The sequence below is a fragment of the Mustela lutreola genome, chromosome 2 (genome assembly GCF_030435805.1).
Source record: "Mustela lutreola isolate mMusLut2 chromosome 2, mMusLut2.pri, whole genome shotgun sequence".
NCBI classification, from domain to species: domain Eukaryota; kingdom Metazoa; phylum Chordata; class Mammalia; order Carnivora; family Mustelidae; genus Mustela; species Mustela lutreola.
Window position 1 is genome coordinate 14,359,152 of NC_081291.1, and position 21,384 is coordinate 14,380,535.

At 51.0% G+C, this 21,384-nt stretch overlaps 1 protein-coding gene and 1 long non-coding RNA gene across 2 annotated transcripts; one reads left to right on the forward strand and one right to left on the reverse strand.

Annotated features, from left to right (window-relative positions):
* Positions 1-552: 552 nt before the first annotated feature.
* Positions 553-13,220, reverse strand: LSM4 (LSM4 homolog, U6 small nuclear RNA and mRNA degradation associated). Its single transcript, XM_059160533.1, has 5 exons — positions 13,065-13,220; positions 8,431-8,472; positions 6,224-6,322; positions 3,048-3,231; positions 553-1,210 (listed from the first exon to the last, which is right to left on the reverse strand). Exons 1-5 carry the CDS (start codon positions 13,065-13,067, stop codon positions 1,119-1,121), a joined length of 420 nt encoding a protein of 139 aa, XP_059016516.1. The 5' UTR covers positions 13,068-13,220; the 3' UTR covers positions 553-1,118.
* On the forward strand, positions 3,767-11,024 carry LOC131823767 (uncharacterized). The gene is made up of 3 exons (XR_009350661.1): positions 3,767-5,188; positions 8,257-8,331; positions 9,168-11,024. It is a non-coding gene; the product is annotated as an uncharacterized LOC131823767 (long non-coding RNA).
* Positions 13,221-21,384: the final 8,164 nt, after the last annotated feature.

Consider the following 21,384-nt stretch of genomic DNA (forward strand, 5'->3'; position numbering starts at 1 on the left):
TATAATAAAAGAGGAAAAGCAGCCCGTGGACAATGTCCCAGAAACATTTTGCAAAAGTGCTGGCTCAACATCCCTCGCAAATCATCATGATGTGGACAGGCGGTGACCCAACTCGGAGAGGAGGCGGCAAGAGCCTTCCCAGCGCATTCCTTGAGGCAGCTGCTTGTCACAGCTTCTCCGTGAACTCTGGGGTGAATGCTGCTTACAAAGCAGGGATGGCGGGCAGGACATTGGTCACAAGGAGGGGCTGCATGGGTACTGCACTGGCTCCTGCCTGGGCCTTCTCTCCCCTGCCCCCCATCAACTCTCTCTACAAAGGGGCAGGGATTACGGGCAAACCTAGTGGAGGGCCACTCCCACTGCGCAGACAAAAGCCTCATAGTTCTTAAAAGGACATCAAGGGACACGGAACCAGTGTCCTGTTGAAATACTTCCCTTTGGCGAGACAGACAGCAACCCTCGAAAGGAAACTTCCCTTACTGGGCTGTGATTTCCTGAGGATACCACACTTTAGATGTGCCTAGTGACTCAAAAGGAATTAGGAATTTGCAGTTTGTAGTTGTATGTGTTTTTATTTTTGTAACACAAACAGGGAGAGAGGAGGCAAAGGGGCAGGGCGCAGCACTGTCCCCAGCACAGCTTCCGTGGCATACGTTCATATGTGTTTGTTTTCAAAAGGCAATCCTGCGGTCCGTGTTTCAGGGAACTCCCAAGGCTGTCAATCTCAGTGCAAAGAGCTTAAAATAAAAACCTCCGGTCTGCTCACCACATGAGGATCCAACTCAAAATGCAAAACAAGCCTGCTTGGAAACTGCCCGCCCTTAAAACAAGAGCGAGAGCTTTAAAGACACATTAAACATGGAGTCTTCCAGGAATCAAGTCAGCTGCGGCTTCAGAAAAACCAAACACACCAAACATATCCAACTGCAGAACTGCTGGCTTAAAAAAAAAGGTGGGGGATACTCTACGTAAAAAGGATCACAGAATGACAGGCGGAGAGGGGGGCTCTTCCCCAACACCTGCTTCTTTTTGTTCTGAACACACTTGTGAACCAGAGAGTAGAAACACAGCCTTGGCGAGCAGTGTGGCAGCTCAGTCTCTGGGGAACGGAGGGCGGCTCACTGTTTGCCCGCCTGTCTGCCCGGCTTCTTTTCCGGCTGACCTCTGCCTGTGCCTGGTATCCCACCGCGGCCCCGGCCGCCAAACACACCTGTGAGACAGAGGAGGGGGCTGCAGCAGAGCTGGGTTTGGAAGCCCAGCTGAAAACGTGGGGGTGGTGCTCCAGAAAGTTCTCAGTGTCAACAAGGGACAAGACCAGCTCTGAAGGGCTATGAGGGACGCCAGGGAGGACAGAGGTCAGCTCTACGTCACACTAGGGCTTGGGGCAGGCTTCCTGGGACAGGGAGTGGGGCCAGGGTAGGGGGCAGTCATCAAAAGGACAAAGCTAGATGGTTTCCCAGAAGAGGAAAGCACGAGGCAGAATAGGGGCAGGACTGAGCCCAGGGGGCCAGCCACAGGCCCCCAGCTCTAAGGTTTCCCTCTTTCTCCAGCACTGTCCACATCCACAGAGAAACAACTGGGAGATTGTGTGTGTCCAGCCAAGGAGTGGAGACAGGGGAGCTCCCTGCCTTCTAACCTCGGCCAGCCAGTGAAGGAGCTGTGCTTCTAAGATACGTGGAGCCCAAGGTAGGAGCTGTGTGGGAGGCTGAGTAATCAGAGACAGAACACACCCCAGCCCAGGAGGTCCTAGGAGGACCAGGGTGGCATGGGGACACAGAAGGGCACACATAGTCACCCTTCCACCACAAACATCATGTGGGTCCCACGAGAAGGGAGGCCCATCCCTGCCTGCCCTCGCCATCCCCGGGGGCAAGCCCAGCTTTGCCAAGGGCAGCTCTGCCACACAGGGTAAGATTTCCACCTGCTGCCGAGGGCCCCATGGCCTCTCTTCAGAGTGGCCCAAGCCATCACTCTTCCCTCCCTCCCTCCCTCCCTGCTCCTCTGGGCAGCTCACCCAACAGTGGTGGCCCCCAGCATGAAGAGCCTGGCCCTTAGATATGGAAAGGGCCCTGCTCACCCCTAGTTCTTGGCAACCTCCCCACCTGCAGTGCCCTCCTGACCCCTCCCTCTGTCTCACTCCTGGCTGTCACGTGAGCCTCAGCTCAGGGCCGGCTCTTATATCCTTCCTGGCCCTGCCTGTGAGCCCCCATGGGGGAGCCTGGGCCTGGCACACCGAAGGCTCCTCCAGATGGAAGAGACAAAGCCGGGGCCCTCCAAGAGGAGGGGGGTGAGGGGGGAGGGAGGGTCTGCAGATGGCCTCTAGGCTCAATCCCCAGCTGACTGCACAATAAACTCAACTTTATGCCAGATTTATAGTCTCAGTGGCGCGGGGCGGGGGCGGGTAGGGTGAGGGGAGTTTATCAAAAAGGCATGAACTAGGCCTTGTGAAAAGGAGTGATAGCAGGGAAGGGGCTCGTGCCAGGCCCTGAGCCAGGATCCCCGCCAGCAGCCTTGGTGAGGCGGGGACCACCGGACTCTCCCTGCAGAGGGGCAACGAGCCGGGGAGGTGGCACGCCATTCTCCGAGCACCTGCCAGGAGACACAGGCGGCCATCGGGTGAGGGCTCAAGCCCCAAGTCTGCACGGGCCCAGTGTCTGTCTGCTGGGCCAGAGCCAGGCCTCAGGAGCATGGAGGGCTGCTGCTGGGCACCAGGGCCCGGGGAGTGGGGGAGTCAGCACTGCCCGCTGGGACTACACGAGGCTTCCAGGGCTGGGGCTGCGGGGCCCGGGGCAGGCAGCGAGCAGCAGCACGGCCGCTCCGCACCAGAGGAGGCCTGTGAGTCATAACCCCCAGCTCTGTGGAGGGGGCTCAGAGCCAGGCCTGTGGCACCATGACGGCACCACCCAGGAATGTCAACACTGGGACGGGATGGCTGCCACGTGCTGCAGTCACCCTTCAGCGGCAAGGCCCGGGCAGACTCTTCGGCCTAGCCTGCTGGGCAAGGGGTGGGGTAGGGGGGAGGGAGAGGAGGGGAGAGAAGGACCTACCTCGCCCAGCGCCCCCCATGCCTCGGCCCTTCTGCTGCTTCTGCTGCTGCAGGCCACCGCGGCCGCGGCCCTTGGCCACCACCTCCTCCTTGACCATGTCAATGATCTCGTCGGGGATGCGCAGGTACTTGATGGTGCTGCCGCGGATATAGCACTCTGGCATCCGCCAAAACTTGTCCCCGTCCTGTGTGAGAGGGGGGAGTCTCGGATCGGGGGTGGGGGGAGGTCCCTGCAGGGTGGGTGCCAAGAACCAGGGCGCATCTGTCCCCTCGTGCCCCCGTTCCCACCTGGGTCATCGTCCTAGCCTGCCTGTGCCTGGCATCCCCCCTGCACAGTTCTCAGTCCCGGACTTGACGTGGGCGTAGGGGAGCTGTCTTTCAGGGGACTCTCTCCAGACTCGTGGTCCCCTGTTACCCAGGAAGGGGCAAAGAATCCCATCAGCTAGCTTCCTCATCCTCAGCCTGTCCTCCAGTGTGGGATGAGGTTTGTTACCTACAGCCCAAAGCCGAGAAAAGGCTGGGGACCTTCGCACCAGCCACTGCGACAGCCCAGCCACAGCCCAGCTCCTCCACCCTCCTGCCCCCAGCCTTTGGAACCTACCTTCTGGAACCCTCTCTATGTGTCCTGACTCATTCATTCATCCACTTATCTCCTGATGGACTCTGAGGTGGGTGTGGGACACAGGTAAGTGGGATAGAGACTATGTGTGACCAGTGAAGAGGGCGGGAGGTGGGTGGGGAGGTGAGCCCATGGCTGGCCAGGGGCAGTGACCAATGATGCCAGTTTTCAGGGGAGCTAATTAAGGCCAGAGAGATTAGGAGGCTTGCAAAGTCACAGATTCTGGAGCAATGCCAACCCTGAAGGTCCAAGGACGTCAATCACCTCCCCCCCAAGCCCCCACCACCATGTACCCTGTGACCAGCACAAGGCCTTCCTCCACAGCCCCTCCTGTTGCCCTTGGGCAGGAGCCCAGGGCTTCTTCGTTCTCCAGCCCCACCCCTGGTGCCCTGAGCCAGAAGTCTTGGCAGCCCTCTCTGCTCCCCACATCCCTAGAAATCAGACCAAGACATTTCCCTGCTTAGGACCCAATCAGGGCCCCCTTGGCCCAAGGACAAAGTCCAAACTCCTCAGTGTGGCTCCCAAGGGCCCAAGATCCAGCCCCACCCTGGCTGCTCTCACTCAGCTCTCCCTGACGTGCTTTCCAGATGGAAATTTCTGGAACGCATATAATGGGCGTCTTGCCCCCAGCACTTTGCACATGCTGTTCCCACTTTTCTGTGTGTGGCTAACTCTGACCCCCAATAGGTCTTGTTCCTAGCCACCCTGAAAGGCCCAAAGTCCTCAAGCATGACAGTCGTTGGCAGTGCCTGGCTCAGGCTGGTCTGGCACAGCAGAGACACTCAATAGGACAAAGGGAAAGTTCAAAGGCCAACTCTTCCCAGGAATGTGCATAAGCCCCCAACCTACACTGGAACCCCATGAAGTCTCGAGCACTCCTTTCCCAGGAAGGGCAGGCAAAGGCCCAAGTCCTCAGGGATGCAAACTTACAGCCTGACAGATACATAATGATTCCAGGGAAGCTCAGGGCTTGGCGCTCCCTTAGCCGAGGACGAGCTGGGCCCAGCATACTCCCTGCAGGAACCAGAGCTTACTCTGTGTTCCATGGCAAGAGCCAAGCAACTTGAGCTAACCATTCTCCAACCAACCCTGGCTCTCCAGGGCTTTCTCAATCCTGCGTGTCTGCATCCTGCCCACGCTGCTGCCCTGGGGACAGGCTGCTACCCCGTTTACGGGGAGGATTCCGGACAGCCCAAGTGACACTGAACCTCACACCAGCCTCTCCTTGCAACCAGCAGGTCAGAGGGTGGACTACGCAGGATGAGCCACATGTCCAGTCTCCACTGGCTATGGAGGTCGGCCGACCTTGCTCTGCAAACCCGTGGTTGCTTCCAGGTCCCAGAGAGGGACAAAGACCTACTGGCCCCTCGCTCAGTTACGTACTGCAGCAATGGCTGCTATAGTCACACTGGAGCTGCCCAGAGCCCTGCCGCCACAAGTGCAGTAGCCAAACCAGGAGGAAGGTTCTAGTGGAAGACCTCGCATAATATACATCACAAGATGCAGGGCACAGAGCCTCACAGGTGAGGGGAGACGGTCACACTTACCAGTCTGCCTGCTGGATGTGGGCCATCCAGGAGGACAGACCAGGGGCAAGATGGGCTTCCTAGGGCTCTGCTATACTCTGGTATGGCAAGCCTCAGGGACACCTGCCCAGGAGCTCAAGACAGCCTCATCTTGGATGGGCCCGCGAGCACTTTCTTCCCTTGTAATCTAGGGGGCTGTCGCCAAGGCGGTTGGAAACTGGAATCAAGGCAGGAGGCAAGCCCCAGCCCACCCCAGCACAGGTTCACAGGGGGGCGCCCTGCCTTTGCCACGGTCTTCCTCATTGCTCTGAGAGTTTGCAGGAACCAGAGCTTACTCTGTGTTCCATGGCAAGAGCCAAGCAACTTGAGCTTGAGAACTGTTCCCCAGCTCTGGCCCACCAGGTGGTGTTCCTGGCCCTATACTTCCTGATTTCAGGCCTCCAGAGGGAAACAAGTCTCCTGGTCCACAGGGCCACAGGGCTGCCCTCGCCCCCTGGTGGCCTGGATATCCCACGGCCACACCACCCTGGCCTGGTTGGCTGGTGATGTCTACAGCCAGGACCAAAGGCAGCAGGGGCTGACAAGGAAGGTCAGGCCTGTCTTGGAGGCCACCCCTACCCGTACACTAGGGATTTGTAGCCAGAAGTGCCCCCCAGGCCTAAGTCCTTCTTGTTTAGGACTGGCAGCAGCAGTGGGGCATGGGGCAGCATCCCCATAGGTACAAAGTCCAGGGCACTAGAGGGACTTGGAACCCTGTCCTTCTGCTGGCTGCACCCCCCACCCAGTCCCTCAAGCCCTGCCCCTCCTAAGCCCCACCCATTCCATCAAGCCTCACCATGGCAGGAAGACCTGGCTGTGCTATGCCCCTCCCTACTCCTCCCACAAGGGCAGGGAAGGGCCTTCACTCCACGGAGGATGCTGAGGGTCTGGGTTGCACTTGGCGGCCACACCACCCACAGTCCCTATGTCAGCCTGGCCCTGCCTGACCTAGTGGGTCAGAGGGCCCTCAGGCGGTGGGCACAGGGCACTTACCCTGGATGTGCAGATCACCTCTCGAAGGTTAATGTTCATCCAGTTATCACAGCTCACCAGATGCCCATTGTATGTCTCCCCATTTTTTAGTTCCACCAACTGCAAGAGAAATGAACCCCAAGTCAGCCATGGGTCCCAAGGAAGGGCAGCCCTACCCCTAAGTCCTGGGTGACTACCACCTGGGGCTCATCCAGACACGGGACCTCGGGGGACTGTCGCCACAGCACATGGTGCCTAGTACTGTCCCCTCCCCCTCTACTGCCCCTAGTGGGCCATCTTATGGGCGACATGATTGGCATCCTCTGTACATTTTGCTGGGCACTGTGGTCTTCTATGATGAAACCAGATTTTTTTGTGCAAACAAAAAAGCAAAAAAACCCACAAAAAAATCCTCTATAAAACTTTAAAGGAAAGAGCGAGTTTAGAGGAACAGTGGCCACTAACTCAGAACAGCCAGGGCGACACGTCTTAGTTGGTCCAGACAGCGGCCTGGGGGCAGGTGTTCTCTGACAGCATGTGTACAAGCCTTGGTGGTCCGGAAACACCTTTTCAGTCCAAGAAATACTCATCTATTCTAATGTGTTCTGGGAAAATACAAAGGTAGCTCATCATCTGAAGCTCCGCTGAGACTTGAGAAAGAATCGACTCAAGGTATCTCCCCAAGAGAAATAAAGGCAAACATCTGTGCAAAAATGTGTGCACAAAGGGCGCATGGGGGGCTCAGTTGGTTAAGCATCTGCCTTGGGCTCAGGTCATGATCCCGGAGTCCAGGGATTGAGCCCCACGTTGGGCTCCTGGCTTAGCAGGGAGTCTGCTTCTCCCTCTGCCCCTTCTCCCACTTGTGTGCTCTTTTTCGCTCTGAAATAAACGAAAAATAAAATTAAAAAAAAATGTGTGCACAAATGTTCATGGCAACCAAAATATTCAAAGACAGGAAGTAAAAACCACCCAAATGTCCATCACCAGCAGACAAGTGAAGACACAAAATGTAGTATGTCCACACAGTATGTTACCACATGGCCAAGGCCATCAGGTAGGAAGCCCTGACACATGGTACAATGTAGCTGAATCTCGAAAAACATGCAGAGTTGAAGAAGCCACATAAAAAAGGCCACACACTATATGATCCCATTTACAGGCAATGTTTAGAACAAGCAAATCCATGGACAGAAAGCAGATTAGTGGTTGCCAGGGACTGGGGAAAGGGGATGGGGACTGCTACTAGGGATGGGGTTTCCTTCTGGGGTGATGGAATGTTCTGGAACTACACAGAGGTGGTGGTTTATGATGCTGTGAATGTACTAAATACCCCTGAGCTCTATATGTTAAAAGGCTGAACTGTAAAGGTGCCTGGTGGGCTCGGTGGGAAGAGCATGTGTATCTTGATCTTGGGATCATGAATTCAAGCCCCATGTTGCGTGCAGAGATGCCTTAAATAAAAGAATAAATAAGAACTTCAGAAGAAAAAAACTGTTATCGTTAATGGCAAAAGTCATTTAGGGAATAACGTGTGTTACGTGATCCCATTTGGGTTTTTAAAAAGTCACATTTGTATCTTTATTTTTTTAAATTTTATTTATTTTTTAAAGATTTTATTTATTTATTCGACAAAGAGAGAAACAGCAAGAGAGGAAACACAAGCAGGGGTAGAGGCAGAGGGAGAAGCAGGCTCCCTGCTGGAGCCTGACGTGGGGTTCGATCCCAGGACCCTGGGACCATGACCTGAGCCGAAGGCTGAGGCTTAACAACAGAGGCAGCCAAGCACCCTCTCAGATTCCTATTTCTACACGTATGTTAAGCCTGGATGTGCAAGGCACCTGGCTGGCTCAACTGGTGATGCGTGCAACTCTTGATCTTGGCTCTGTGAGTTCAAGCCCCATGTTGGGCACGGAGCTTACTTTAAAAAGAAAAAAAAAAAAACCATATATCAAAGATGTGGTTAATTTGCTGGCAAGAGTAATGACGAGCTTCTAGTTTCTACGTACCTCCAATGTTTGACATTTTTAATAAGTACGTATTACTTTTATAAGCAGAACTAAAAACAGGTCCTGACACGCGTAGGAGGGAGAAGAGGACAAGCGGCTGTTTTGTGGGCAGGCGGGACGCAGGTATGGCTGGAGGCCCTTCACCCTTGGCCCAGTGTCCCAGTCCCTGCGCTGAGGCTGGTCCCCACTGAAACTCGCTGCCCTTGACAGGCATGTACTCACCATGGGATGATTCTGAGCCGTCTTCAGCAGCGACAAGGGAAGCTGTAAGGGAAACAGAGGCCCGTAACTTGTCTGATCAGCACTGAGGGACGCCAGCCACCCGGGTGGGGCTGGGACTCCAATCTCGCCAATCTGCCACCTTATCGCTGTGCGGGGATACAGGGGCACATGGCCCTAACCCCCTGACAGAAAACGCATGCTCCTAACTCGGCCCAGCCCCAAGACACACACCTGCCTCCCAGTTTAGGACGTAAAGCCTGGAACACTCCCCCGTGCCCAATCTCAGAGGCAGCAGTCATCTGGTCTTGGTGCTGCCCATTCTGGGCGTTTCCTTATAACTCGTGTTACCTACCTATATCCACACTCTTGACAGGAGAGGGCCTAGCCTTCCATGCTGGTCATTAGTGCCACAGCACACGGGTCCTTCTCCTGCCTTCCTTTTTTGTTCGACTGATATCCCTGAGATGCAACCACATTAAACATGTAGCTTTTTTGGAACGCCTGGGTGGCTGAGTAGGATAAGCATCGGACTCCAGCTCAGGTGGTGATCTTGGGGTACTGGGATTGAGCCCCGAGTCAGGCTCTGTGCTCAATGGGCAGTCTGCATATCCCTTGCCCCCCCCCGCCCCAATGCACAGGCCCTCTCTCTCTCATATAAATAAATCTTTTTTTTTTTTTTTAAGATGCAGCTTTCATTTTCATCCTCATATACGGTTACTGTCACACCTACTTTACAGATGGGGATACCGAGGCTGAAGAGACTGAGGAACTCGCTCGGCACTACAGAGCCAGTAAAGAGAACCCCACTGGCTGGAAGTCCGCTCATTCCAAGCCCACGCCCCAAAGAGCAGCCCCGACTGGACCAAGAGTGATTCTGCCAGGCAGTGGAGTATCAACCTTGATCCATGGTGGCTACATCTGAGCTGGTTTTTCAGAGAGAATTCTTCAGAAAAGGAGAAAAAACATCCCAGGGGGGGAAAAATCTGTCATTATTACAAATGTGATGGCATATAAAATATGCAATTTTTAAAAATTCACCCACATAAAGTCAGCTTTCAAGATACTAAAAAATATTCTTTTCATTTTGGGAACACAAATCACAGTCCATACAACACTGGGGCCTGCGTCTCGGCCTCCAGGAAGATGACTCGGGTGGCAGTGCTTAGGTCCAGGATCCAACGACAGCCCATCCAGCAAGGTCAAATGAAGGTTCTGGTCTGAGGGTCCCACAGATGAGACACTCACTGCCTCGGAGAGGACGGAGCTTTACCACACCTTGCCCCAGCTTTGGAATTCTCAGTCAGCCATCCCCCCAGAAGCTCGCCACAGGGCAGTCTCAGCCTGCCCTCACACTCTCAACGCAGGGTGGCTGCTTCTCTACATGGGGGGAACTGAAGGCCAGAAATGGCCCTCAACCCCCACAGGACAGCTGCCAAGGAAAGGCTCGAGGGGGATTCCCACATCCCACCGCCTTTCCTGAGAAGAGCTGCCTAGGGGAGGTCCAGTGGCTGCAGGAAGCCAGGGCCATGCCCACTTCCTGCACTGGCTTCCTGGTAAAAAGGAAGAAGGGAAACATGGAGAAGGGTGGCTGCTCAAAGGACCACCAGCAAGCAGGCTGGGGCCCCCAGCCTAACCAACCTGAGGCTCTAGCCCTCTCATCTGGAGTTCATCTGTGCGATGGTACCTGGGTGCCTGCGAGCAGAGAGCCATGGAAAACCAGGAGGCTCCCACTCACGCACTGGGGCCATGAGCCTCAGTCGCCTTTTACTGTTGCGAAGCCTCAGGCTTTCCTGAGCAAGCCTGTTTTCTTGTGTCCAAGACAGGAATGTGGACCAGTGCAATGACACACATGGGTCGTCCTTCCAGATCACCTGAGAGCGGACAGGACAAGGCCTGGAACGCGAGAATGAGGACGGGTTCAGCGGTGAGCCGCGGAGAAGTATAGCCAAGGCCCCTCTAGACAACGGACCAATGACCAGAGTGGGAGGGACCTTCCCAGGGACACCACAGCAAGATCCTGAGAAAGCCCACGAAATTAAGCTGAAGCCTGTCAGCAGGGGCCCCACAGGGGTCCTCTTATGGTGTGTGCAGCTCCTGCGCCCGTGCTGGCCTCTCCCTGCCCTGGAGAACCCATGGCTTCCCTGATTGTCACTGGCAGCGCCCTATTCACAAAACAGCTGAAAGGACGTTTAAGACACAGAAGTGACCAACACCTGCTCCCAACACCCCCCCAACAGAATCACAAGGCCAAGCCAGCTCCAGGAAGTAGCCCCTTCTGTTTCTCACTAGCCACGCCCAATCCTGCCTTCTGACCTTTGTTCCTGCAGTTCCCTCGGCCTGGAGAAGGGCTGTCCTGGCCGGTGGCTGCTCACGTGTCACCTCTTAACTGGCTTGGCCAGGCCCTCATAATAACCTCATCTAGGGGTTGAGATTTCCACCTGGGCCACCCCCTGCTGCTTTCATTATAGGACACTGCCAGTCTCTAATTATCTTGTTTATTATGTCTCCCCGCCAGACTGGAAAACTCAAGAGGGTGTGGACTCTGTCCAGGGCCGAGCTCGGGGGCCAGGCACTCAAGAGGGACTCACTAAATATTTGCTGAACAAATACACAAGAAAATGCACACAACATCCAGGGAGGCACATGGCATGGGTGGGAAACCTGCCCCAACCCACAGATAAGAAAAGGAGCGGCTCAGGGGCGCCTAGATGGCTCAGTCAGTTGAGCATCTGCCTTCAGCCCATGATCCCAGGGCCTTGGGATCAAGCCCCAAGTGTGTGGGGCGCGCGGGGGGGGGGGGGGGGGGGTGGGGGTTGGTCCTTGCTCAGCAGGGAGCCTGCTTCTCCCTCTGCCTTTGCCTGCCTCTCCGTGCTTGTGCTGGCTATCAAATCAAATTGAATCAGAAAGGAGAGGCTCAGATGGGGAGAGGTGGTTTTGGGAGGGACAGTCCTCCAAGGCTGCAACAGTCTGGAGCAACATTCACATCTTGCCATTTTCCAGATCATCACCCCCAAACTGTTGGAGACGAAGGAGAGAGGAAGGGGAAGATCCCCAAGAACTTAAAAAAACTTGGTGGGGAAGTTCTTGAAGGTGCTGAGATGGGACTGGCTAGAACACTGTTCAGGAGAAGACAGGGCCATCTGGAGTTGGGAAAATCAAAAGCTTCAGGAAAGAGCAGCCTTTTCTCTGGGCTTTTTCAGAATGTCTGGGATCTGGTTGTTATATCTAGACCAATCTAAGACTAGACCATGTGGCTTCCTGAGGCTCCCAATTCAAGAAGATGTTAAAGAGACCCATCTCCTCTCCATACACACCCTCAGACCCCTATTTCCGACACCATCATGACCTTGGGGAACTGGGAATGTACCACGCCTTGTCTCTTCCTGGCTATTCTTCAGGCTGACAGAGTCTGTTCTTTGCACAAGCACTGTTCTAGACTCCAGAAATTTATCAGAGATAACAGGTCCAGTCTCCAAGGAGCTTAAGGAGGAAGGAACCTTCCAGTTCCACCCATCCCCTCAGGCCAACTCCCCTCCAGCACAGAGGAACCCACCCCCTCTCTCATTTCCTGCGCCAGCCAGCAGAGCAGTATTTAGAACGAATCTCCACTAAGCTCTGAAAAACATGTTAGTGACCTGCAGAGTGACTCTGGAGCTGATGGGCCAAGCACTCTCCTGCATCTCTCCTAGGAAGCCTGGCTCTGAATTTGTGTGGTCCTGTTTCCCTTCCATACATTTTTTTTTTTCCCTTAAGCTCGCTCCAGGCCCAACGAGGGGCTTGAACTCACTACGTTGAGATCAAGAGTTCCAGGCTCTACCGACTGAGTCAACCAGACGCAACTCCCTTCTAAACGCTGAAGACAGAGGCACTCTCTGACCTAAACCTAGAACTTTCAAGATTGGAGAGCAGCATGGTCCTGGAAAGGGCTCCCGTCAGGGCCTCAATTTCTCCTTCACTGAACTGGAAGGATGCAGTTAGTCCACTCCTGGCTCAAAATGCTGCCCCTTCTCCTGAAACTACAACCAGTGTGATCCAGGGAGAAGCCAAACCCCCTCTCTAGGTCTGCTTTTTCAGCCTCAGAATGAGAGGCAGAGAAGATTGTGCTAACATTCTAAAGTGCCTTGCAAGGCTTGAAATTCTCAACCTGGTTTAATTTGAAAACTCAAATCGGCCCCTTTTCAATAATATGAAGTTAGACCGCTTGAAATTCTCAACCTGGTTTAATTTGAAAACTCAAATCGGCCCCTTTTCAATAATATGAAGTTAGACCGCTACGGATACACTCGGAGCCACTCCCCTGTCCGAACTCACTCTGCGGCTTTCACCGGACCCTTTGGCAGGTCCCCACTCTCAAGCCTCGGTTCCCCATCTGCAAAGTGGAAAGACAGCAGCTAGGCTAACACATGATTACACGTTCGTCCGATTCTAAGTCCTCCGGGACTGACAGGCTGGATGCTCTGGGAGACCTCCATGCCCTCTCCGGCCTCAATATGCCCGTCTCATTCCGGGGAGCAGAACCGAGGCCCTGAATGCATGCTAGCTCCGCGTGCCCCTGCCTCAGCGCCCGCCGCGAGGGTCCCCGGCGGCCACGTTCCCCGCCTCCCGGAGAGACTTCGCCGCCTCCCTGCCCTCACCATGTTGTCGGCGGGGAGCGGGCTCGCCGACCACTTCCGCCGCCGCCGCTCACGCGTCCGCCGGTAGCCGCCCTGCCGCGCGCCACTTAGGCTGAAATGAAGTGGCAGCGACACGAGCCAGTCAGAGCAGGGCTCGAGGGAAGAGCAACCAATCCACACGGAGTAGGGAGGGATCAACTAGACACGACGGGCAGGATTGGCTGTGTTCTCGCGGGAGGGAATAAGAGAAAGGGCCGTAAAGTGTCGACGTGAATGCTGAAAAGCGGGGGCGGAGCCAGTGGGCCTGCCCTAGAGGCCTTGTGGGTAAAGACGCATGCGCAGGTGAAAAATCTCGCAGATCTCCTGGGCTCCACACTGTGGGCAAAGCCGGATATTGCTACAATTTGCAAAGGAAGGAGTTGAGGCTCCGTGGTTATTGCGTTGTGTTTAATGCCTCCCTTAGGGCTCCTTCACTTCTGATTTTCATTATTGTAGTTGATCCTTATCCAGGGCATGCCTTTTGGTGGGTTGAAATACTGACTGTGCCTCTCTGAGCCTCGGTTTGCCCCTCTGTAAAATTGGTTTAATGATAGTGTCTGTCCTAGGGTGTAGTGAGGATGAAATGAGTTAAGCCAAGTAAAATCATTTAGAAAAGCGTCTAGCACAAACGGAGCACTTAGAACCCAGGAGTGCAATAGTTATTGAGGACCTGGTATGTACCTGTTCCTGGAAACAGTAAACCAGACAAAACGGGCCCTCCTAGGACTTAGGAGCCCAGTGGGGAGATAGACGGTAAGCAAACTAAATAGGCAAATGTATTCGTTTCCCTGGGCTGCCATAACAAATTACCACAAATTGGATGGCTTAAAACAATATAACTTGATTCATGAGTCTGAAGTCAAGGTATCACCAGGGTTGGTTCCTTCTGAAGGTTCTGAGGGACAATGTGTCCCCCACATCTCTCCTAGCTTCTGGTGGCTGTCAGCAGTCCTCACAGTTCTTTGGCTCCCAGAAACATAAATCTCTGCCACTATCTTCACATGGTTTTCTTTGTGTGTCTCCCTATCTCAAGTCTTTGTTTCACTTTGTTATAAGGACAGTATCTTATTATGTCCACCCTAAATCGAGGATAGAATCATCTTGAGATCCTTAATTACATTTGCAAAGATTTTATTTCAAAAAAGGTCCTATTCACAGATATGGGGGTTAGAGCTTACCTATGTTATGTTAGAACATATATTTTTAGGGGACACTACTTTACCCATTACATCAAGTAATTAACAACTGGATGACCATCAAGGGTTCCTTCTTTTGCCTTGACCTTCAAGCCCCCAAATAAGCAATAGGTGCCCTCCACCAGTGGCTATCCTCCGGGCCTCCCAAGTGTCAGCATTGGCTTGAGAGCCTTTCTTTTTTTCCCTCCCTCTTTCTTCCTCCTTCCTTTTTTTTTTAAAAAATATTTTATTTCTTAAAAAGCAAGAGAAAAAGCAAGAGAGAGAGAGCACGCATGCACAAGCAGGGAAGGCAGAGAAGAAGACTCTCCACTGCTTAGGGAGCCTGTTGTGAAGCTTGATTCCAGGATCCTGGGATCATGACCTGAGCCAACGGCAGACGGTTAACTGACTGAGCCACCCAGGTTCCCAGAGAGCCTTCCTTACCAAGACCAGGGCCAAGTTCTTCCAGCTGAAAAAACCCTGTGCTTCTTGGAGCTGGCTTGGGGAGGCCCTCATGCTCACCTTCTCAATAAAAGATTCCCCTGCATCAGGCCTCAGAGACCTGAGCAGAAGAAGATGGGAACCCATAGGCCACAGCTGCTTCCCACCAGAAAGGTTTTAGGCACTGATATTTCTCCTCCAGGATCTAGTGAAGAGAGGGCGGTCTGGATGCCCAGCTCTGCTATAAATGAGCTGAGTGACTCAGGCATGTTTCTCCCTTTCCTCCTCCCTGAAAACAGGAAGAATCGTCTCTACCAACCAGGGTTACCGTGTGAATTGATCAAATGTGGAACCCACATTTAAAAAAAAAAAAAAAAAGTGGAACTCACATAAAGTGCCAAGCACCCAGTAGGCCTGAACAGGCCATTGTCCTTCATATCTTAGTTCGGGGTCTTCCTGCCCACAGAAACCAACCCTGAAATGAAGACTCAAGGGCACAGAGTATTCAGAGGGTGACCTCAAGAAGCCCCCTCTGGAGATGGGGAAGGGGACAATCTAGATCTCCACCTGAGAAAGGGAGGGAAGAATTTTTGCAGAGGGAACCAATGAGTAGGCAACACAGTAGGCAACTGGAGACCTCATGGAGACAAAATAAAAGCTGGTCAGGGCAGCTGGGGTATTTATTCAAGTTCCATCTATCATTGGCTTTGGGTTGCTCTTAGGGGTGCTGGTGAGATCTGGGATGTGTGCAGGACCCTGGTAGATGGCTAAATAGTGATGCCAGCTGGGTTAGAAGGATTGGAAGGACCAGCAAAGCTTAATTTATAAACTACAGAAACTGGGGTACAGCGAACTGTCTCAGCATCCACATGGTGGTGGAAGTAGGAAGAACATCATGTGCTGGTACACTCCTTTCTGACTTCTTGACTTCTCTAGGTGCCCTCTTTCTCCTTTCGCTGAGCTAGCAAACTCCTATTCATCCTTGAAAACTCTGCTTGGGTGACCCCATGTGGCAGACTGCGGTCACTGCAGTTTTTGTCAGTTCTTTCAACATAGGGCTGGCCAATCAGAGTTCTCCATGCCCCTGGCCATAGTGATTGGTTAAAGGGGAGCCTGTGACTAACCAAGGGCAGTTAGGTCTCCCTTGGGAGGGATACTGAGGCGGTAGAAGAGGGTTCTGAGGAGGTTGTTAGAACTGAGGCAGTGAAAGCCTCCGATTGATTTTCTGGATGAAGCTTTCTGCGGGGTGAATCCAGCGTACATTACAGCTGCTTTGTGGAAAGGAGGCATGGTGTGAGCCCCCGGATCCAGCTATATCTGAAGCTGTAGGCGTGCCATTCCATTTACATGAGCCCAGGAAGTTGTCCTTTATTAATTATTTTGGAGTCTGGACTTTGTCCCTGGCAATTGGCATAATGTGCACTAATGCGTAGCTGCTCTGACAACACTTCAATGACTGCCCCCCAAATCTAATCATTCCTTCTCATCCATCGAACCTGGATAGCTTGCACTGATTTTCATCACTACCTGGTTTGTGCCACATTGTCATTGATTGCTTGCACGTTTAAGCCTTCTCAACTCTGACTTGTAGAAACAGTGCTACAAATATGAGAGTTTGCATGGGCCAGTTTGTGGCTGTCAGCCTAGTTCCTTCCCCCCTCTCATTATGGACACACGACCCAGAATCAACCAGTCAGAGAGGTTCCCTGGGCCGGTTCTGAAACTGCAGAGCTGGAGTAATGTGAGTCAGATACAGATACTGTCTCTTCAGAATCTTGGCCCTGTTTAATCCCCTGGATCCAGCCGTACCGGATGTTTCATAAATCCACATCTTACCTTATCCCTTGAATAGTGCAATTTTAAAAATCCACTTTAAAATGTATTTCTGGGGCCGCCTGGGTGGCTCAGTGGATTAAGCCGCTGCCTTCGGCTAAGGTCATGATCTTAGTGTCCTGGGATCAAGCCCTGCTCAGCAGGGAGCCTGCTTCCCCTTCTCTCTCTGCCTGACTCTTTGCCTACTTGTGATCTCTCTCTGTGAGAGAGAGAGATAAATAAATAAATAAATAAATCTATTTTAAAATTTATTTAATTAATTATCATTAATTATAATTATTAACTATAAAATATGATAATATATTATATATAATAAATATGATCATAAAATAATTGATTGATTATAAATATAATCATTGATTATAATTATAAATATTTAATAAATTTAATAGAATAAATTTATAAATAAATAAATAAAATCTTTAAAAAATAAAATAAAATGTATTTCTGACAGCAGAAACCTCAAGAGTGAAGGTCAATGTACCTATCAAATTAACAAAAACACCCTACCCTCCACTAAAAAGGGTATGTGTGTGTGTGTAAGACCCAACGTTGTCAAACTTGTGGTGAAACTGGTAGACGTATATATCTCTTTTTAAGTGGGGAAAATATTGGCATGATCTGCCAATTACGTCTCAAAGTCCATAAAAGTGTTATGCCCTTCAACTCAGTAAGCCATTTCTGAAATTTTATACTAAGGAGGTCTTGGAAATGAAGGGAAACATTCGATGCCAAGGCCTTGCAGCAATGTTGCCAATTGTAAAAGAGCAGAAAGAACAGCAGTGGACTTGTTGAGTAAGCTATGGTTTACCCACTAGACAGAATATTTTCCATTCATTAAAAATTATAGGTAACCTCACCACCATCACCAAGGGTGGGCTGGGCTCAGTGACTCACTTTCAAAGAATAGAGTAGAGAAAAGGGGTAAATAGTGACTTGATAGTAGAGACTTGTGATAGTTACCACACGCACTGGGCTGAGGGGCAGGTCCCTAAAGACATACCCACGTCCTAGCTCCAGAACCTGTGAATGGGACCTTATTTGGAGAAAGAGTCTTTTCAGATTTAAGTTAAGGATCCTGCGATGAGGTTGTCTGGAGTTTAGGCTGGAAATAAAACTAAATGACTGATGTCCTTCTAAGAGAAACACAGAGGGAGATTTGAGACACAGAGAAAACAGAGGCAAGGGGTTGGAGCCATGCTAACATAAGCTAAGGAACCCGCAGAACCTGGAAGATATAAAGAAGGTTCCTCCCTGGAGCCTCCAGAGGGAATATGGCCCTGATGACACATGGATGTTGTACTCCTGGTCTCCTGAACTCTGAGAGAATGAATTTATGTTGTTTTAAGCCAAGTCTGTGGTCATTTGTTACAGAAGCCACAGGAAACTCATACACCACCTGCACCAAGGGATCCAGATTACGCCACTATGATAAATTGAGAGGATGTCAGGAACCCCTCATATGGTGAGATAAAAGGGGCATCTCACCTCTGTGGTCTTCCCCAAGCACCCACAGCCCCATTCCAATCACAACAAGAACACCAAACAGACCCAGATCGGGGGCATCCCGCAGGACACCTGGCCAGGCTTCCTCAAGACTGCTAAAGTCATGGGGTTCCTAGGTAGCTCACTCAGTTAAGCAGCTGACTCTTGATCTCAGCTCAGGCTTGATCTTGGGCTTTTGAGTTCAAGCCTCCAAGCCCAGCATGGAGTCTAGTTTAAAAAAAGCAGGGGACACCTGGGTGCCTCAGTCAGTTAAGCATCTGCCTTCAGCTTAGGTCATGATCTCAGGGTCCTGGGTTTGAGCCCTGTGTTGGGCTCCCTGCTCTATTGGGAGTCTCCTCCCCCACCCCTGTTTAGGAGCTCTTTCTCTCTCTACCAAATAAATAAAATCTTAAAAAAAAAAAAACCCAAAAAACAAAACAAAACAAAAAAAACAACTGCTAAGGTTATGAACAGCAAGGAAAGATACAAATTTCATTTTATTAAAAAAAAAAAAAAAGATGCTCCATTCTGTATGACCACATTGCTATCCAGGCTAATATTCCTATTTTAGATTTTACCTTCCCTCCCGGTACTCTCTAGGTAACCCCCCGCCGCAATCTGTAATCCCCATTTTACAGAAGAGGAAATTGAGGCTTGGAATGGGAAAGTAGCTCATCTGAGGGCATGCATTTGAACTCAAGCCAACTGGCTCTAACCACCACACTTGCTGTCTTCCATTCTCTCCCTAAGAAAATCGCATAAACATTTTATTTATTTATTTTTAAAAGAATTTATTTATTTATTTATTTTAAAGATTTTATTTACTTATTTGTCAGAGAGAGAGAGAGCACAGCAGGGGGAGCGGCAGGCAGAGAGAGAAGCAGGTTCCCTGCTGAGCAAGGAGCTCAATGTGGGATGTGATCTCAGGAGCCTAGAATCATGACCTGAACTGAAGGCAGTCCCTTGACCAACTGAGCCACTCAGGCGTCCCTTATTTATTTATTTGACAGAGAGAGAGAGACATCAAAAGAGGTAATATAAGCAGGGGAATGGGACAAGGAGAAGCAGGGAGCCCAGTGCGGGGCTTGATCCCAGAGCCAAAGGCAGATGGTTATGGACTGAGCCACCCAGGCACCCCTTCTATTTATTTTTTAAAATATTTTATTTATTTATTCAAGAGAGAGCAAGAGAGGGCATTAGTGATGGGAGGGGGAGAGGGAGAAGCAGGTTCCCTGCTAAGCAGGGAGCCTGATATGGGGCTCAACCCCAGTACCCTGTCATCACCACCTGAGCTAAAGGCCATGTTTAACTAATTGACTGAGCCACCCAGGCACCCCTTGCATATAATTTTTTTTTTTTTAGTTTTTTTAAAAGATTTAATTTATTTATTTGACTGAGAGATTACAAGTAGGCAGAGAGGCAGGCAGAGAGAGAGGGGGAAGCAGGCTCCCTGCTGAGCAGAGGCCCGGATGCAGGGCTCGATCCCAGGACCCTGAGACCATGACCTGAGCCAAAGGCAGAGGCTTAAACCACTGAGCCACCCAGGCACCCCCTTGCATAAACATTTTAAAAGAAACAATTATTTACAAATGAAATTGTTTTTATCTTCCAGCAACTCTGGGAAATTAGGTGTGGTTCCTGAGACAATTACATTATACCAATGTCAATTTCTTGTTTGACAAAAGTTTAGTAAGATAGACCAGTTCACTGGGGGAAGCTGAGTTAAAGGTTCATGGAAATGCTATTTTTCCAACTTTTTATTAGTCTTATTAAGTTATTTCATAATAAGAAGTTATAAAAGCTAGGTGGCCAAAAGAATTGAAAGCAGGGTCTTGAAGAGATATTTGTATACCCATGTTCTTAGAAGCTCTATTCATGATGGCCAAAAGGGGGAAGCTACCCAAGTGTCCAAGAGTGGATGAGTGGGTAAACTAAATGTGGTATATTCATGCAAGGGTTTTTGTTTTTTTGTTTTTTTTTAAGATTTATTTATTTGACAGAGAGAAATCACAAGTAGACAGAGAGGCAGCCAGAGAGAGAGAGAGAGGGAAGCAGGCTCCCTGCTGAGCAGAGAGCCCGATGCGGGACTCGATCCCAGGACCCTGAGATCATGACCTGAGCCGAAGGCGGCGGCTTAATCCACTGAGCCACCCAGGCACCCCTCATGCAAGGGTTTTTTATCAGCCTTAAACAGGAAGGAAATTCTGACCGATGCGAAAACGTGGATGAACCTTAACACATCCTTAAGCTGCTAACTGAAATAAGCCAGTCACAAAAAAGACAAAGACTGCATGATTCTACTTACATGACGACCCTAAGGTCGTCAGGTAGAATGGTGGGTGCTTGGGCTGGGGGAGAGGGAATGGGGAATTACTGTTTAATGGGGACAGAGTTTTCATTTTACAAGATGAAAAGAGTTCTGAAGTTGCATGACAACGTGAATGTACTTTTCACACTACTGAAAGGTACACTTAAAAATGACAAATTTTATGTGTATTTTACCACAATTAAAGAAAAAAACACCGGGGCACCTGGGTGTCTCAGTGAGTTAGGCATCTGACTCTTGATTTTTGACTCAGGTCATGATCTCAGGGTTGTGAGATCGAGACTGACATCAGGGTCTGCGCTGGGCATGGAATCTGCTTAAGTTTCTCTTTCTCCCTTTACCCCTAAAAATAACAATATCACCAAAAGCCTAGTGGCATTTTTTAAAAAAGATTTTATTTATTTATTTGACAGAGAGAGCGAGAGAGCACAACCAAGGGAAGCAGCGGAAGGAGAGGGAGAAGCAGGCTCTCCGTGGAGCAGAGAGCCTGACGCAGGGCTCGATCCCAGGACCCTGGGATCATGACCTGAGCTGAAGGCAGAGGCTTAACCTACTGAGCCACCCAGACTTCCCTAGTGGCATTTTTTAAAAGCAAAAGTTTCTGAATTATATTTATTTATGAGCACAGGTATACCCAAGTTTTTTTTTTTTTTTTTTAAAGATTCTATTTATTTACTTGACAGAGAGAGATCACAGCAGACAGAGAGGCAGGCAGAGAGAGAAAGAGAGGGAAGCAGGCTCCCCTTCGAGCAGAGAGCCCGATGCGGGACTCAATCCCAGGACCCTGAGATCATGACCTGAGCCGAAGGCAGCGGCCCAACCCACTGAGCCACCCAGGTGCCCTATACCCAAGTTTTTGAAAGTTCACGTTAAGTCATTTGCTTTTACAAAATACCTACACATTAGTATCTGTTTTCCCTAACTGGAAAAGATCTGAAGGGGCTTTGGCTCTGAGGAAAGAGTGAAGGGCAAAGATAGCCTTCAGAGCTCATTCTTCAGCAAGTCCTGATAGAGCTAGCCTAGGTCCTTCTCTGAGAATTGC

Coding starts and splice junctions, on each gene's coding strand:
- LSM4 (XM_059160533.1), bottom strand. Junction 3,232..6,223: donor AGGTGATCTGCACATCCAGG/GTAAGTGCCCTG, acceptor CCTCTCACACAG/GACGGGGACAAGTTTTGGCG. Junction 1,211..3,047: donor CATGGGGGGCGCTGGGCGAG/GTAGGTCCTTCT, acceptor TCTGTCTCACAG/GTGTGTTTGGCGGCCGGGGC.